Source organism: Neopsephotus bourkii, unplaced genomic scaffold, assembly GCF_033783945.1.
Source record: "Neopsephotus bourkii isolate Nb327-2 ecotype Australia unplaced genomic scaffold, CSIRO-AGI_Nbou_v1 NB_54, whole genome shotgun sequence".
Classification (NCBI taxonomy): domain Eukaryota; kingdom Metazoa; phylum Chordata; class Aves; order Psittaciformes; family Psittacidae; genus Neopsephotus; species Neopsephotus bourkii.
The window spans coordinates 969,888-988,905 of NW_026900571.1; the positions used below are offsets into that span (position 1 = coordinate 969,888).

A 19,018-nucleotide genomic window follows, 5' to 3' on the forward strand; every position below is an offset into this window, starting at 1 on the left:
AATTTTGTTTAAAAACAAAATAATAAAAATTAGTGTAACCTTTTCTTTTTACCTCAGAGCAGCTTTACACAGTTGTTAACTTCATTATATCATCAGTAACATGCCCACAATTAGTAGCAGCTAAGACATGAAATTGAATTCTGTTGTCTGCCAAATTTTGGGTTGTCTTTTGTGGTTTTGTGGGTGGAGAGGGTGTTTGGTTTTTTGGTTTGGTTTGGTTTTGGTTGGGTTTGTCGGACTTTTTTGTAATGAAAAAGGCTGTAAACTCATCTGATGGACTGCTCTGAGTAAAAATTTTCTGATGCAGGGCATGTTTTACAGCGAGGTTTAGAACCCTTAGTAGGTATTCATAGAAATAATAATAATCTCCACAAACACAAATTCAGAGGTGACTGCTCAGTATTTTTTTGTAGTAACTGCAATATTCTTATTAGTAACAAATTTGTAATTAAATACAGATGATGGGAAGGAACATACTTTTCTTTCAAAATGTTACTGGTCTATAATGTGTTTTGGCAGTCTTATATGCAAATCATAGAATAGTTTGGGTTGGAAGGCCGTGTAGTCCAATCCCCCTTGCAGTGGACAGGAACACCTCCAGCTAGGTTATGTTTCTCAGAGCCCCAGCCAGTCTGGCCTTGAATGTTTCCACATACGGGGCACCTACCACCTCTTGGGACAAACTGTGCCAGTGTTTCACCACCCTCATTATAAAAAAATTCATCCTTGTATCTAGCCTGAATCTCCCCTCTTTTATGTTAAAAACATTATCCCTTGTCCTATTGCAGTGAGCTCTGCTAAAATATTTTTCCCAATCTCTGTTATAAGCCCTGTTTAAGTACTGAAAGACTGGGGAGATAAGGTCTCCCTGGAGCCTTTTCTTCTCTAGGATGAGCAACCTCAACTTTCTCAAGCCTGTCTTCACAGGAGATGTGCTTCAGCCTCTGATAATTTTTTGTGGCCCTCCTTTGGACCTGCTTCAATAGGTCCATGTCTTTCCTATGCTGGGAGCTCCAGAGCTAGCACATTACTCCAGGTGTGGTCTCACCTGGGTGATGTGAGGGGAAGAATCACCTCCCTCAAAATATGTAGAATGGCATTTGTACTTCACAGGTTTACATGTTGCACTTTGCTACAAGAGACTGATAAAAAACTTTATTTTGATAATATGTGTAATAGAAAAGCTGTTCTAATTTGGAGTGGCAACCGGGAAAGATTTTGTTCATTGTTCTGTTAAAATTATCAGCAAGTTGGGTAGCTCATCTCGAAAGGTTGGCACCCCTGATAGTTAATGCTAGCTGTAGTACAGATACAGTAATGCTTTTATATGCCACTCTGGTTTTATCCTTAGTTTTTCCTCTGCTTCATTTAATTTTGTGTTTCCTCTGTTGACTAGAACATGAAACGGCGCAGGCGTCGAGATATTTTACGAGTACAACTAGTACGAATATTTGAACTGTTGGCAGATGCTGGTGTCATTAGTCACAGGTAGGGGCGGCACTCATGAGATGTGGTGTTTATGCTTCTGAATTAAGTCACTAGTATTCTTATGACCCAATAATACAAACCTGCAAAATTCTTCAGCGAGTTTTAGTATATGGCTAAATAGACATGGTTTGATAAAACTTGGCGTTTTGCTGACTTCCTAATCCCTCCCTTTCACCTCATTATTGCCAATACTTGTCCCCAGTATAAGAAATAGTTCTGTGAAAGATGAGTGGCTTGTGATAGTGAGGCTTGATTCTTAGTTTGTTTTCACTAGAGCTTTTTGTATAATCTGAAATAGAGCCTGATTGAAGAAATTACATTTAATTAAATATTTGCAGCAATCAGGTTGTAGGATTTTTTAAAAAGACAAAAAAAGGATTGTTTTCAAAAAATCATTATATGTATTTATCATACTGGTTAAGTTCTTTTTTTTTCATTTTATTTTTAAGTGCAAGTGGTGGCCTTGATAATGAAACACATTCCCTCAACAACACTTTACTTGAGTATGTTGATCTAACAAGACAACTCCTAGAAGCAGAAAATGAAAAGGATTCTGATACGTTGAAAGATATCCGATGCCATTTTAGTGCCTTAGTGGCAAATATCATTCAAAATGTTCCAGGTATGTAAAAATGTTTTAGTAAGTTCTGATGACTTGTGTTTATTATGTACTGCATTACCAACCCTCCTCCCCCCAAAAACACAACCCTAAGGAAAAATCCACTTTTTTTCTGAAGTTTGAGAGTATTTAAAAAAAAAAAAATTATACCAACAATTTTTAATATAACTTTAGCAGCATTATTTTTTAAGGGAGGTTTTTGGTAATGTTTGGAACTGTGCAAGTGACTTTCTAATTTAGGAAAAGTCTTTGTGGTTGGCAGTGCACTTGTATTCTCTAGACTAAGAAATAATTTATTCTTGTACACTAGTGGCATTAAACAGGACAACAGTAAACCTACATCAGCTATTATGAAGTTGCAATAGTATGTCTTTACATTGATTTTTTTCTTTTATATTCATCGTTTGGGTTTGTTTCTGGTTTACACACTGTATTTTAAAGGATGACAATAGGTATGTGTCTAACTGTGTGCTTTTCTTACAGTACACCAGAGGAGAAGTGTCTTTCCTCAGCAAAGTCTACGCCACAGTCTATTTATGTTGTTCAGTCATTGGGCAGGTCCTTTTAGTATCATGTTTACTCCCCTGGACAGATACAGTGATAGGAACATGAGAATAAACAGACACCAATACTGTGCATTAAAGGTATTTTAGTACTTTTGAATTTTGGAAATAGATCGTTACTTTGACTTTTTTAATGCAAATTTAACATTTGGACTCTGGATGTGGTTTTCACGTCCTTGTTGCCATTCATGACTTAGTTCCTTTTTTTTTTCTGCCTTATGTGTATTTGTGACAGTTTGGCTTTTTACATACTATAAACTTGCTACACTTGCTGTAGGAATTTCTTAAAATTACTTTAAAATGTTCGCTTCCTGTGGGTTCAGTCTTTAGTTGCCTAAGAATAAAAGCTTTTATGTAAAAATACATTAACAATCAAACTGGCACATTAACTCTTGCATATGTCAACATTTCAGTATTGACAGTTTCTTGTATTTGGGAGTTGAGAAAAATTGGTAATTTATTGAATAACGTGTTAAACAGCTTTTGTTACCTTGGTCTTCCTCCCTTGATTGAAGTTCGTTTTTGTATATTTTAATGCTTTTGCTAAAAGCACTTCCTCTGAGTTATTAAAATGTAGATTTTCAATTACTTTCTAAAGGCTATGTCTGCTGTACTGTGTTGTGGCCCTGTTGCAGACAACGTTGGGCTATCATCTGATGGCTATTTGTACAAATGGCTGGATAATATCTTGGATTCACAAGATAAAAAGGTAACACACAAGCAATGTCAACATTGATTTGCAACTGTCAGTGCCTTCAACATCTGCTTCAACAACTTTTGTAGTCAGATTGGCCTAAAAGCTTTAGGGTAGCTTAAGCTCAAAGCTGGTTTAGTAGTGCATATTTTTGTACTGTCCTGGTTTCACCCTGTTGAGGAAGGCAGTCCCTAATCAGTCTAAGAATGGACAAAACAGAATGGAAAAGGAAAGGGCAAGGAGTGAAAAACTGAGTATTGTTTATAAATTAATCAACCAGGTCCAGTTGTAATATTTAGCTGATTTTATAGAAACTTAAAGGACACAGGATTTTGAACATGAACTCCTGTAAGAATGTAGTGTCCATCAGGGCTCCTGTAGAGTTACGAAGACCAGGCTTTACATCTAAACAAGCAAGCTTTATATTTAAAAGGTAGGGCCTCCATTGCACTCTTACTGGGACTACATAACATATAGCTCCATTGAACTACTTCGACTCAAGAGAACAGGCAAGCTTTCACGTAGATCTGCCTCTTGTATCCCATTGGAATTCTTGTGTATGTTTAAGTGCTTTTCTGTGTTTGGTGCTTTCAGGTCAGTGTTCAGCTTGTAGTAAGACAAGTAAAAATAGTAAATAGCTCAAGGTAGCCTTGGAAATGAGGTATAAAAAGTCGCTAGAGCTATCTAATTATTTGCTTCACTTATTTGTGAAACCACTTATTTGCTAGTTTATGACTGTGTGTGCAAGTTGAACATTAAACAGTTTGATACAATTACCTGTTATTTTTAGCTGTGGTCTCATTGGTTTTAGAATTTTGCATATTGCAGTTCTTTTGCTTTTAAAATTAAACATTTATTTGCCTATTTTATGCCATTTTTGAAAGTTGGTCTTTTTTTCTATATTTATAAATATATATTGGTTTCTTCTGGAATGCAGGTTCACCAGCTAGGCTGTGAGGCAGTCATGCTGCTCCTGGAACTCAACCCCGACCAGAGTAACCTCATGTATTGGGCTGTAGACCGGTGTTACACAGGTTCCAAGAGGGTAGCAGCTGGCTGTTTTAAAGCCATAGCCAGTGTGTTCCAAAACAGGTACTATAGCGTTTTTCAGAACTTTAAACTTTCATTTTCAAAGAGTGTTTTCATGTAGAACTGTGTTTTTTTCTGCCCTAAAGAGAAAGGTTCTCTCCTATTTGTGTGTATGTATTACTAAAGAAACTTCTTAAAAAATTCTGATATCCCATACCATACCCCTGTAGAAACTTTTAATAAATTCAAATTTTAAACAGCCAAATGTGATTTTCATTATTTCACACTTGCAATTTTTCCCTAGGGATTACCAGTGTGATACAGTGACCCTCCTGAATCTGATATTATTTAAAGCAGCTGATTCTACTAGGGCTATCTATGAAGTTGCTATGCAACTATTACAGGTTTGTAAACTAATTTTGACTTTTATTTTTCATTTAAAATAGGAATTGTCTTGTGCATTTAAAAAAACCCCAAACCAACAACCTGCTACTATTTGTTTGTCCTTTCAGTAATGAAATACAACATATTATTTTTTCCTTCTGTATTTTAATATTTAGTTAGGCCAGATCCTTACCTGGCACAGGTAGACTTCAGTGGAAGTGTGTCTGTTTTCAGGAATGAATGACTTGAGACTTGTATAATACCATAATATCTGCTTTTTCAAGAGACAAAACTGAAATCAAGGTTCTTCTGGTTTGGCCCTGAAACAAAGTGGTACATAGCTCCATTTGTCCAAAAGCACCCCAGAGAGAAGCATATTGCTTCCTGTGCCTGTGTTTACTGGAGCAGCAGTCAGTTTTCTGATTTTTACATTTATTTACATTTTTTCATTTGTCTGTGGAGAGGTGATAATGAAAATCTTGTTAGCCATTTAATTTACTTTTGTGTATTTCTTTCAGAGGTCACTTAGAGGTAAGCTTAATCCTACAGGCAGCATTAGTGTTTAAATGTGAGTAAATGAATCGGTGCTGCTTGTGGCTCAGACCACAAGGTTTGGAGGTTTTTGAAAAGGTTTTTTTTTTGTCAGCTAAATTCAACAGTAAAGCGCCCACTAAAGTCACACCCTTGTTGGTATATCAGCACTCACCACCCTCCTGTTCAGCACTGTCTTTATTCTCAAGTGAGCACCATTGCTTAAGATCAGCCAAAACAGACTTTAATGTATCTTACTCTTTTAGCCTCCAGCTGCATCTCTGCTGCATCAAAGATTACATTGCTCCTATCCATGTCTCATATATTAGCAGAAATTGATGCTGTTTGTTAGGACAAGAGTTTCACATTTTCTTATAGAGAAATCTAATATGGTATTTTATAAAAGCAGATTTCTGAAATTTATTGCTGGAAACTCATCAAGTGGATTGAGTCTTAGCTAGTCTTCTGTGAAATTACCACAGTGTTCGTAAATACTGTAGGTGTATGGAGATCTGCGTAGGCAGGAAGCATTAAATGAGAGTAGATGCATGAATCTGAAAGGTGATTTTATATAAAGATTTCCATTGTAGCTCTATACTTAGCTTCAAATTCTGAACATTACTGTTGTAGATCTTGGAACCAAAGATGTTCCGTTATGCTCACAAACTGGAAGTTCAGAGGACCGATGGGGTTTTGGGTCAGCCTTCTCCTCTACCACATCTGTATTCTGTGTCATATTATCAACTGTCAGAAGAACTAGCAAGGACTTACCCTGAGCTAACACTGGCTATCTTCTCAGGTATGGTTTAAAAAAACCCCACAAAACTTTATTGGATCAACAGTGTTGTGCAAAATGTGTCATTCTTCTTTTTCAATAATTAATTTATATGTAATTCACTAAAATCAGGACAGCAGAATAAAGAAATAATTCATTTATAAATAAATCGTCATAATAAATGTAGAAAATGGGATTTACTGAATGACTTTTGTTCAATTGTGCTTGAAATATATTGAAGAGGAAACAACATGTATCAAAGATACTTTTGCTGACTTTCTGATAGCCATGAAAAACCATGTTAGAGAAATAATTTGCAACTGTTCTAAGAATTATTTTATTATTCTTTTTACTGTTTTCTTATTTACTGTAGATTGCTTAGAAATATTATTTCATGGCAGTTTTAAACAGTTGCAGAGTAATAGCTTCTCACATCAATTAAAAAAACAAACTAGGACTAATATGAGGAAGAAAACATTTTTAAGTGCCTTTTTGTTAAAGTTGATATTTTTACATGCTCTGGTTTTTTAGTTTCCTCCTGCAGTTAGAGGAATATACATAGATTCATATACTAATATGGTTTCTTCAGCATACTGTCTTTCAGCAGTCTTCAGTTAGTTCTATTGCAGACTGCAGCCTTTATCATTATGAAATAGTGCTAGTCAGCTAAACAAAAAAAAACACATCTGTGTCAGCATTACTTTGTATCAGTATGGTCTTTCGAGGCATGGTTGTTAGTACCAAAACAGTTCTTATCACTGATTTGCAGTTCATGTATGTTTCTAATTTTTGCATGACAGAAGTAAGTCAGAGAATCCAAACGGCTCACCCAGCTGGGAGACAGGTGATGCTGCATTATCTTCTGCCATGGATGAACAATATTGAGTTGGTAGACTTGAAACCTTTGCCAACTGTTTGTCGACAAGATGAAGATGAAGAAGATTCTTTGAAAGACAGGGAAATAATGGTGAACAGTAGACGATGGCTAAGAGGAGAAGGCTGGGGGTCACCACAGGCTACAGCTATGGTTCTGAACAATCTGATGTATATGACTGCAAAGGTAAAACTAATTACTTAAGTGCTCCTTCTTGTTCCAGTGAATTATTGTATTAAGGTGCAAGCAAATTCAGAGATACTGTATTATCAAACTTTCAAGAGTTACTGTTCGTATTTGTGGAGTTGTTTATGTATACCCAAACTATGCCATGCTGTTTTGGGCTATTAAAACAAATTAATAATATGTAATATACATGTTATAGTAATTGCTGGTTTTGTATATATTTTGTAATAGTAATTGTTGTTTTGGAATATAGATGTCCAGCTGTATAGATAATACCAAGTCACCTATATACCTATGGTCTCCAAGCAGAGTTTTGGAACCAGTCTTGTTGCCAGAGTCTGATAGACCCTTCTCCTTCCTGTGATAGCTGCTTCCAGCAGAGAAAAAGTATTGGTCACATGCAGTGCTCCTGCCAGTTCTTCATGTCTTTGAATCTTACTGATGAAAGGTCATGTTTTAAGCTACAGATTAAAAACTCTTGGCAGCCTGTGATCCATGGAATTTTATTCAGGACTGTAAGGAACTGGGAGAACGAATCTCTGCTAAATTTAGATAGCTGCCTTTTTTTTTAGTAATGTAAATAAATATATAAAATTAGAAGTAAATTCACATAGAAATAAAAAAGTGTGCTTATATAATGTATAAAATATATCATATATAGATAAAATATATGTGCATATATATGGTCAGATATATTTTTGTCTGTTTACAGCTGTAAAAGAAAAGTTATTTCCAGAATGTGTTTGTAAAAATGAATTTATGTGAAAGCTTCATTCTGTAATGTAAAAGGCAACAGCTTCCTACAGGATTTGTGTCTGCTTTTTCTAGAACCTGCCCCACATGCTCAGTTCGGATCACTTTCAAATACAGTGTTTTCTGTTGGAATTTTCAGGAGAGATATTTATTTTGTTTTCTAGTATGGTGATGAAGTGGCTTGGTCAGAGATAGAAAATGTCTGGACTACTTTGGCAGACAGCTGGCCAAAGAATCTGAAAATAATTTTGCACTTCTTGATCAGTATCTGTGGAGTGAACAGTGAACCCAGCCTTTTGCCTTATGTGAGTATGGGATACATCTCTCTCTCCTTAGTGCTGTTGATATTTAAAAAATTAGTTGTGTGTCTAGCAGCAAAGGTGACCAAACAAAAAAAGTGAGGCAGGATTTCTGTTGTCACAATCTCCAACCCAATTTTATGACCACTAAATACTGTGAACGAATCAAATTCAGTTCCTCTGTTTGAGTTACTTTGGACACCTGTGTCAAAATTTCAGTATCACTTTCAGTTAAACTGGGCATTCATGGAATGGGCTTGAGAAAGGAAATAAACCAGAAATGATATCACAGCTTAAAGATAGGTAAGGCTTCCTTGAGACAGCTTACTGACTATTGCTATTTATTCAGTATTATAAATCTGAAATGGTCCACAAGCCGTCTTACAAGTTGTCAAAACGCAGGGTGGACCATAGACCTCATTTAGTGCATAAATTGCACAAAATGGGAAAGACTTACTAAAACGTATGCATCTGTCTTAGCTTTTTTATTTTTTTTCCTTTTGCCATAAAAAGGAAGCTTAAGAGCTAGCTTGCTAAATTTACATTAACTTCATTAGTGTATGCTGAACAACTCCCTGCCATTATAAAACGCAAATCTACTGCCAGCTGTTGGTCTCTGTTCATTAGGAAGAATCAAGATAGTTCCATAAGTAATATTTTCATAGAAGTATTATAGCTTTTGCTAATAGTAAAAAAACCCAAACCCAAGATATGAAGTAAACAGTCAGAAGCTAATAGTATTGTTAAGTTCTTTCTAAGAAGAGCTTAATTTCTTCATTTCAAATTAGGGAACCTAGTTTAATGCTGCAGCCCAAAATCTCTGTGTGTATAGTTTGAACAAAGTGACAAAGTAATTCCGTTGAGTCAGACGTCCTGGATCACTTGCTTACCATTCATAATTAAGTTCTCTCAAAAGAATGGAAATGAATCATTGAACAGTGATGACTCAATATAATGCTAGGAGACAAAATATGAACCTATTAATGTCTAGAGTAATCAGTAACTAGCAGGCATCTGCTGCTGCTTAGCAGTGACCAGGATTAATTTGCTCATGTAGCGGAGATTTCTTAATTGCTATATGCTTAATAAAATTTTGCTATATCTAGGTGTTTATTCTTATCAGAGTATATAAAGGCCTTGAATATTTTGGGAATTAAACATTTTTTTCCCATACTGTAATTTAGGATAGTCTTAAAAAGCAGACAGACTAAAACAAAATACCTGTCACACCATATAGGGACAGTGTAATTATTCTTGCATGACCAAGTATTAAACAAAAAAAAACAACCCATCCTGCCCCAAGCCTACTCAAAACCAGTTTTCCATCAATGCATGTGTGGGAGCACGGCAGAATAGCATGAGGAAAAATGATACCTGCTGGAGAAGTAGTAGTGTAGACACAACTGTGAAGCATCAAAAATATATCAGACTATGTTTGCTCCAGTGTTGATCTCAGATGTTGCTAAAACCTTTATAAGAAAATCTGCTACTGCTTAAATAACCCAATGAACTCAGAAGACTTACTTTACTCTTGTGATATGTTTCTGATACTTCCTGCTGTTGATGGCTGTGAAATCGATTTTGTTTGCTTTTAGAACTAGAATAAGTTTCAGTTATCCTCACTTGCAGTGCAGGTAGATAGTAATTCTACAAGTTGTGGTATTCAAGTCTCTTGTTTTCTTCATATATATATATTTTTTTTTTTTAATCAAGTTACTGCAGTAAAGATTTTATATACATACTATTTGATATACATATACTTTTTTTGATGGCAGGTAAAGAAAGTTATCGTTTATTTGGGTAGAGATAAAACAATGCAGCTACTAGAAGAGCTGGTGAGTGAACTTCAGCTCACAGATCCTGTCAGTTCAGGAGTCACCCATATGGATAATCCACCATATTACCGCATTACGTCCAGCTACAAAATTCCCTCTGTCACTTCAGGTGAGAATTTATTAAACTTTTATTATTGTCAATGGTAAAGGTGCTGTCATCAGTCAGTTACCATATTCGAGTTCATCCTTAAATATTCAATATGAGTACAATGTTCTGTTTCTGAAAGTAAGGTCATAAATTCTGTTATAGACACACAATGCATCCATAGGAATCTATTCAGGAGGATGTAAGTACACTTAGGAGAATTTATTTAGAAATAATCAACAATTAATAATAGTTAAATCATTAAAAAAAACCCTCTGAAAATATAAAAAGTGTCTACCTTGTGCTTCAACCCAGGAATATGCCGAGAAATGTGTGAAAAAGTTGTCTGGTTTTGGTGAAACATCTTACAAAGTGAGCCACAAAAGGCATGAATGGGAGGGTATCTAAGCAAGGACTTAGCTTTTGTACTGCAAAACTGTCAACGTTACAAAGCAGCCTGGACCTATAATATAGGGATTATCTGGATCACAAGATGGATACGTTGGCACTTGTTCATTCAAGTGTTTGGAAAGTATGAAAAAAATTATGGAGCTCTTTCACTGTAGTGTAATTGAGAATAGCAAATTCTCTGGGGTGGGTGCAAAATAATTTCCCTTTGCAGTTTTCTGTTCAGCTTCAGGCTTTCAAGTTTCTCTTGAAAAGAAATTCATACAAGCTTCACTGCAGACTGTTAGATGTTAATCACTAATGTGTTTGTATTAACTGCATACCAAAATCCAGATACATTTTACAGATTACTATAACATATAGGAAAGAAAAAAAAAACAGGTCTCTGCTTCAAAAACAAGCATTTCTACTTAATTCACATTGAAGACTTGGAGATTACTGGAATGGATTCTTTTGGGGGTTTTCTCCAGTTAGTGAAATTATAGTAGCTGCTCAAAATCTTTTAGTCTAAACAGCAAATTTTTCTTGAATGTGGAAGTAATTTCTGTGGCTCATTTTGTACTCGTGCCAGGTGCTGTAGTGTAAATGTGGTTACAGATCTTGGCATGGACAAGTAAATAAGGATTGTGCAGTTCTTAAAACTGCTTTTCTTATTGCCCAATCTTTTTCTTTGCCCATAATTCACAGGTACCACTTCCAGTAGCAATACAATGGTAGCTCCCACAGATGGCAACCCTGACAGTAAACATATAAAAGACAATATTGAAGAGAAGTAAGTATTTCCTCAAATACTTGTGTAATGTATTTGTGCAAGATCAAACAGGGATTTCATTATTCTGCTCAAGAGTGAGAACAAGTCAAGTATAATGGTAACAAATATTTTAATGTGTTTGAATGTTAATGCAAATGAGCTAACAGAAACATAATTTATAGTGGATTATCTCATTGAAACCCCTTATCTAGCATTGCTATAGAAGTTGTGTTCTACACAGCTAAGATGCTTTGGCATCATATTGATTGTCCTTATAAGATGAAATATATTTGCCTGACACTTAGTTTTGCTCAGTTCTGCTGAGAGACCCTGATTATTTTTTGTCACAGAGTGCCAGTTACTAGTGCTGCCTTTTTTGTTCCTACAGTTACGTACATCTAGACATCTACAGCGGGTTGAACAGTAACTTAAACCGCCAGCACCACAGACTAGAGTCTCGCTACAGCAGCAGCTCTGGAGGATCATATGAAGAGGAAAAAAGTAATATTTTTATTTCAGAATATTTCTGTGGATAGGAAACATTTTCACAAATTAATACTTTGGCTGAAAGTTTTGGAGCATGAAGAAATAGGCTTATCAATGGGTTTTGCATAAACTTATTAAAAAATAGGTTTTTTTTACGTTCCTCCATCTTAGTACTGCTGTTGAAATCTAGAATATGTTTGATTGCAATAGGATGTGCAAAGAAGATGGTACACTTTCATTCCTTCTCTCGTGCTCTGGAATGAGTTGTGATAATTTTCCCAAAACTGTTACATGTGTAGTTTTAGTAGAGTCATCCTTATGCTTCTTTTTAAAACTGTGTGCAACTACTGCTGTGTATGGCTGGTTCCCTCTCCTCCACCCTCCCAGACCTCAGCTTTTCAAGAATTTAAAAATATTTTAGAAGACTATACAATACAGAAACATAACTTTTTTTCTGGTTTATCTACTGTGTTAGGTGATTCAATGCCTCTATATTCCAACTGGCGGTTGAAGGTGATGGAGCACAATCAGGGAGAGCCTCTGCCTTTTCCACCTTCTGGAGGATGCTGGTCACCACTGGTGGATTACTTGCCTGAAACTTCTCCTCCGGGCATGTCTCTTCACAGGTAACTCTTTTAACGGTGCTGATGGCAATTCGTTAATCTGTGTTGCACAAATACAGTAATTAAAATGCAATAGATTTAAAGAGAGTATATAGTACGTTTGCTTTCTGCAGTTTTACTCATAGGCCTAGCAGTTTAAGATTTCGCAGTCTTTTCAGTTGGAGGACTGAAGTTTGTCTAATCTTCATGGAAAGCATTCTTCTTTTCCTTTATAATACAACTTTGTGGATGTTTATAGATCAAGAATTAATACTGGCTAGTAGCATATTAAGCTCTTTGCAGCTCTTCATAAAGTTCATGGTAAATTCTTCTAACAAGTAATTTTTTTGTCTTTTAGATGCAATATAGCAGTGATCCTTTTGACTGACTTGATAGTTGACCACAGTGTGAAGGTGGAATGGGGAGGATACTTGCATCTTCTGCTTCATGCAATTTTTATAGGTAACTAAGTTCTTACAGAAATATGTCTAGTAATTTAGGAGTTGTTGCTATTTATGTAGCTGTTCTTTTCCACATTTAAATGAATATTTGCCATTTTATTGAAACCACATTAATTTGTTAATATTTACAAGATTTTAAAGAATTCAACTAAGTATCTTTCAGCTTGAGTAATATGAATATAATTAAGAGGTTTTTGGATTTCTTTGAAAGCACTTTTCTGTTGGAGTCCTGTTTACCTCTTGTAGAAGACACAGTAAAATTCGTTTCTCTTTCTCTGTGTAGCGATTTTCATACAGAGCACAGATCAAGTTGCTTACTGCTGTGTGAGAAACAAGAGAATCTATTAATCTTTGTAAAACTGTATGCTTCTGTTTTGCAGTTCAAATACTGCTATTTCTTAAATCATTTATTCAGCATGCCCTTGGAATGTAATAAAGCTTTTCCATTCTCCTTTCGTATTAGGTTTTGACCACTGTCACCCCGAAGTCTATGAGCATTGTAAACGACTGCTTTTGCATCTGCTGATAGTGATGGGATCTGGTACTAATGTCCAGTCTGTTGCTTCTGTCCTGCTCAGAAATAGAGAGTTCAATGAGTCCAGGGTGCTTACTGTCAAGCAAACTACACATTTAGATTATACCTTCACAGGTATGCTATTAGATTAAGTGTTGCTTGTTAAAATTACATAGTTATATTTTCTTGCAGGTTATTATTAAAGTTTCTGTTATTTGCAATATTTTCTGAGGCCTTGCTATTAAAAATAATTTCTTCAGATTTAAATTAAGTCAAATTGAATATGGCTCACATTAGCACTTTGTGCCCCGTCATTGGAGTAGGGAGTGCAGTTGAATGACTAAATAGTAGTGGAAGCCACAGAGGGTGCTCTGTGTTTTTGATCTGCAATAAAGCAGCTTTTATGATGCCCTTGAAAATAAAACCCCAGAAGATATATCTCTTACTTGTTTATAGCACCTTCTAAGTTTCTGACTTTTGTCATCTGTAATTGCATTGTTCACAGGCTGTCAGAATACTCTTTTGAGATACTACCTTTTAATTTTCACCATAACATTATGATATTGTAATTATACAGGAAATCATATCTTTTCTATGTATCTCTTTATGAAAGGAAAATTTTGATGGCCTGAACCTATTGTGGTTTCTAAAGAAATATGAAATAGTCCATTTTTTAAAGTCTAGTATTCCATATTATTTCAGTAGGTGGCAGTATATTGCTAAACAAACTGGTTTTGTTCACATCAAAAGTGGTTTTGTTACTTAACAAAAAACCTGTTTTGTGAATTTGATATTCACAGCAATGAGGAATTAAAAAGTGGGCATAATGGAAGGATTCTTTTATGTAGACCATTTCACAGAACTTTACAGTGCACCTGTATGGTGACCTATACAGACTATTCCATTCCTAATCTTTACAGTTTTGGGTAAATGGTCTAAACATGATATAATATTTTGCTATTATTATAACAGAAATATCTGATAGAAACTAGAATAAGATAAGCATCAAACATTTCCAGCTGATGATTAAGATAAAGTGATTACAGGTGTGCATGCCTGCCACAAGTTCAGAAAAGCTGACGTTAATTATACTTAAACCAGCTAATACCCAGTCCAAACCTTGTGCTTCTGTAAAGAGAAAATTCATGGTAGAAGTCAGGGAGTCACAAGCTTATGAGCAGCTGTTACTGTCAAAGGTTCATGACAAACTTTTCTGTGCCTTGTTTACTTTCTCCCAACACATCTTAGATAGATAGAGGCATAATGTGAGGGGTTACTGCAGTTGTATTTTATTGCCACATGATTCTTTACAAGGAGAGAAAGATTTTAGAGCATCAGGATTAAGCTAACTTCAGAGAAACACTGCACAGCCAGAGGGGCTCTGCTTAGAGCTGATTCATTAGCTAATACTTGGTGTTCACTGATTTAAAGTGCTGTCAGTTACACTGGACTGAGTTTTAACCAAAAAAAATAATTAGGAAGTAGATTATGTAATTTGTCTCAAGTTATGAAGATGAGCTGCCTCAGAAGCCAGAAAACTGTCATATTGCCAATACAAAATGAAACATAATTCAGTGGTTTTAAAAACGGATCTAGATGTTCCTTATTTAAAGTTCCAGTCATGTGAAGACTTTGTATATATTGGGCTTGTTGATTTTGTTGAAGTTACTGCATCCATTAAATTATTCTCATTATGTTTACTGAACTGCTGATTTTTTTTGAGTGCTATTTTTTTTGACATATTTAGTATTGTCAACTTCAGAGTGCATAATCATCTTGGTTTTATTTCAGCAGGTGTTAATGATTTTATACCTGATTACCAGCCCTCCCCAATGACAGACTCAGGGCTTAGTTCAAGTTCTACCTCTTCTAGCATCAGTTTAGGAAATACAAGTGCTGCCATTTCTCATCTGCACACCACAATCCTCAATGAGGTTGACATTTCAGTAGAGCAGGATGAAAAAGTGAAAACTCTCATAGAATTTATTACCTCAAGGTAAGATTTCAATTTTCACTTTTGTCAAGGCATGTGTTTTGTGGAAATAAGACAAAACTTTTACTATTTAGCATCATGTTGTCTAATTTTGTCCCTCTTTTATCACCAGTATGAGACAGTTTAATCCTGAAATGTTTTTATGTGATACAATTTTCCAACAGTTTCAGAGAATTTTGACTGCCCAGTTACCATGTTCTATGCACATTTGTTATTTTGGCTTGCTGCACAGTTTATAGAATTCCTTTTTCCAGCTAAAGGATTAGGGCTGGAATACATAAAGTGATTAGGGAGCTGCAAGATTTGTATGGAGTTTATGGATTACCACGTAGTAGAGAGCTGGCTATTCAGAAACAGAAATCTGTGGCAAAGAACATCTGTAAAACACTTGTGCAGTTTTTATGGTAGTTTACATAAGACTTTAGAGATTTTGTAGATCTGAAATCTGAAAAGTTTCTCAGAACTTTTGATTGCTTACAATTTACATCAGCCTGGAATAGTGTGGTGTACTGATGGGAAGAAAATGGGAAGGACGGACATTGTTTTAAGAAGTGTGTTTTGGTGTTAGTTGTACTGATTTGTTATTAGGAACCTAAATATTATCTAACAGAGAACACCTTTTCCTAAACTTAACGATGTTATTTCAATTGGATCTAATATATTGCTTTGCACCTTAACTTCTTGCATATTGTTCTATAATACTGGGCAGTCGTCAGACTTCTTCCCAATTTGTGCCTTCAGTTCTGAATAGTTTCTTTTATGCAGTAAGTAGTAGATTCTTTTGCAATTAACCTTAAAATGCAATTAACTTTAAGATTAAAATAACATTTAAATAATATTAATGTCAAACACTATGTTTTATATTCTGTTTACTCTATTTTTACATTTTTAGGAAAAGAGGCCCGCTTTGGAACCACGAGGATGTTTCAGCCAAAAACCCTAATATAAAAAGTGCTGAACAGTTAACTGTCTTTTTAAAGCATGTGGTATCTATATTTAAACAGTCTAGCTCAGGTATGTTAGAAAACATACAATGCACAATACAATGTCTAAGTCTGCAAACTAAATAAGTTTTTTGAATGCCTGTAAATTTACAGGTTATCTACAAGATCACTCTAGGTCATCGCTTACTGGTTTTAAAATAATAGATTTTTCTTGTGTATTGCACATTTGGTTCATGTTTCTATTATGACAAATTTAAATATAATCTTTTAGGAATGAGGTCATGGAATCATAGAATCAATTATGTTGCAAAATATTTTTTAGATCCTAAAATATCTTATTCATTTATTACAGACACTTAATATTAAAATCATAAATGTTTTATCTCTACAAGTATTTAAAATGTTTACTATTACAGAATACAAGTTTACATGCCAGAAGGATGTTTGAAAATAACGCTTTTGAGAAAATGACTTGAGAAAATGACTTTGGCAATATAGTCTTAAATTCAAGTGGTTTTGAGGATTTTTTTGTGATGCATTATGTCACTTGAGCTTATTTATTTGCTTTCGTAGGAGGATTTCAATTGGAACACCGTCTCAGTGAAGTTGCTTTGCAAACTGCGCTTTCATGTTCCTCTCGACATTATGCTGGGAGATCCTTTCAGATTTTCAGGGCTCTGAAGCAGCCTCTTACTGCATCTACACTTTCTGATGTTCTCTCCAGACTAGTAGAAACTGTTGGAGATGCAGGAGAAGAAGCTCAGGTATTTTAATTTTTCCCTCCACTGTATTAGAAAGTCTGCCTAAATGAGATACTTTCGGGATTATTTTAATGAAAGGAGAATTAAAAAACATTTTTTATTCAGTTGCTCTTTATTTTTAAATAAAGATATTTCAAATATCAAAACAGTTTTAAATCATGGCACTTTCTGAATTTTCATCAAATTAAATGATGAAAAGATGAGGTGTGAACTTGCTTTATCTGTTTCCTGAAATCACCTTCTCTTTCATAGTCAGAGAATCCTGAGATCAGACATAAAAAATAGGTTAGGTTTTATTATATTAAGAAAAATAACATGATAAAATGTGAAAAACCATCCAACTTAGTGTCATTGTGCATTTGGAGAAGTGGATATTTTAATATTACAAAATGACAGTCTAAGTGACTTCATCCTTAAGTCCATCCTTAGAAATAATGCAAACCAGGATGAATTCTGTGCATATTTAGAAAAATACTGTTATTTTCCCTGTCTTGAAGCTATAGTGCTAATTTGAGCTGTCTCGTGAGAATTATGTTCTAATTGAAGCATAAAATAATAATTTAGCTATTGATACTGATCTCATATTTTTATATTACTACCCAGTAGATTTTCTGTGATCTTCCATGTGCATATTGCATCATTTATAATGACCTGTGGCTTTTCCCAGGGTTTCGTCATAGAACTGCTTCTGACCTTAGAGTCTGCTATAGATACGTTGGCTGAAACCATGAAGCATTATGATCTGCTTTCTGCCCTTTCTCAGTAAGTTCTTTTATTAGTCAAACCGCCTTACACATTTTTATACATTTGAATCACTAAAGATTTGTGTTACAAACATAAGGAATAATTTCTTGTCTTTGCCAGAATAGGTTTATTGCTATAGCAAAATTTCTTGCTTTTATCATTCTGTCTCAAGCAAAACTCATAAGGATCTGGACTTTAAAAGGATTTCTGCTACCTTTCAACTTACCCTGCTCAACAATTTAAAAATAAAATAAAATTAAAAAGAGAGATGTTCCAGGTTTCCTTATGGCTCCATTCTGAAGTGTTGTCAGTTCTTTTGCGACTTTTCAAAAATAAAGGCACTGAGTACATTTAGTACTTCCTTTTTAAATCAGGTTCTAGTGACCTTCGTTAGTAGTTCTTGGTAGTCCCATTCTTGGGAGACTTATTTTTTCCCCATAGGTATAATGAAGGTAATGGCACCAATCTTCAGAAGATAATTTGAGATAATTTAAGTTTCACAGATGAAAACTTGTGTGCTGCAATAAATACTTTTATTCCAGCGTTAATACAAAAAAAATTTCTTCAGTGACAGCAAATGCTGGCCTCAGATTTGTTGTCCATATATGTGAGAAGTGTAATTGCATAGTCTGAGTCATTTGTGTGTCTCATTACAGTCTGAGTGGTTAGCTCAATGACTTTTTGTCAAACTGAAAGAAAGAATCCCTAAATGTACAGACATTGCTTGAGTTGATGACAGAATTGTTGAAAATGTTGATATTTCTAGGAATATATTCTATTTCTCAGTATCAGAGCTTGAAGATGTGGGTTTTCTAGGTCTGATACTTCATATAAAACACAAGGCAGTAAGTATACTAAGTAAATAATGCACTAATTCATTTCTCTACCTTTATCACATATGTAAGTAAGTTCGAGTGCTAGATCTTCATTCACAGATAGTCTACATGCTACAGGCTATTTTTTCTGATTTTACTGAACTGTTACATAATTATTAGGGTATTCTGGGATTGTAACAAATAGATTTGGTAGCAGAGATAACAGGATGCTACAGTCTTGTTCTTATTGCTGTAAGGATATTTTAGTGTTCTAGATAGATAAATCCTATATTTTCATAAGATGATCTTCCAGTGATGAAGTGACTCATTGTGTGTTTGTATGTGTGGGTAGTGTAGCATCTTTTTCCTTTCTTCCCTTTTTCTAAACTGCATATTATTAAAGTATTTTTTATATGGAATAATA

At 34.8% G+C, this 19,018-nt stretch overlaps 1 protein-coding gene across 6 annotated transcripts in view; it reads left to right on the plus strand.

Moving 5' to 3' along the window:
• FRYL (FRY like transcription coactivator) overlaps positions 1-19,018 on the plus strand; it is a 164,032-nt gene that overhangs the window by 108,550 nt on the left and 36,464 nt on the right. For 5 of the 6 annotated variants that reach the window (XM_061352826.1, XM_061352801.1, XM_061352811.1 and 2 more), the window contains 19 exons: positions 1,397-1,488; positions 1,938-2,110; positions 2,591-2,751; positions 3,269-3,379; positions 4,302-4,456; positions 4,698-4,797; positions 5,939-6,107; positions 6,884-7,143; positions 8,061-8,201; positions 9,971-10,139; positions 11,211-11,295; positions 11,663-11,775; positions 12,236-12,386; positions 12,721-12,824; positions 13,287-13,472; positions 15,129-15,333; positions 16,223-16,344; positions 16,848-17,038; positions 17,703-17,797. In XM_061352826.1, coding sequence (XP_061208810.1) covers positions 1,397-1,488; positions 1,938-2,110; positions 2,591-2,751; positions 3,269-3,379; positions 4,302-4,456; positions 4,698-4,797; positions 5,939-6,107; positions 6,884-7,143; positions 8,061-8,201; positions 9,971-10,139; positions 11,211-11,295; positions 11,663-11,775; positions 12,236-12,386; positions 12,721-12,824; positions 13,287-13,472; positions 15,129-15,333; positions 16,223-16,344; positions 16,848-17,038; positions 17,703-17,797 — 2,783 coding nt within the window. The remainder of the gene's footprint in view (positions 1-1,396; positions 1,489-1,937; positions 2,111-2,590; positions 2,752-3,268; positions 3,380-4,301; positions 4,457-4,697; positions 4,798-5,938; positions 6,108-6,883; positions 7,144-8,060; positions 8,202-9,970; positions 10,140-11,210; positions 11,296-11,662; positions 11,776-12,235; positions 12,387-12,720; positions 12,825-13,286; positions 13,473-15,128; positions 15,334-16,222; positions 16,345-16,847; positions 17,039-17,702; positions 17,798-19,018) is intronic. The other variant, XM_061352844.1, reaches the window with a different exon arrangement.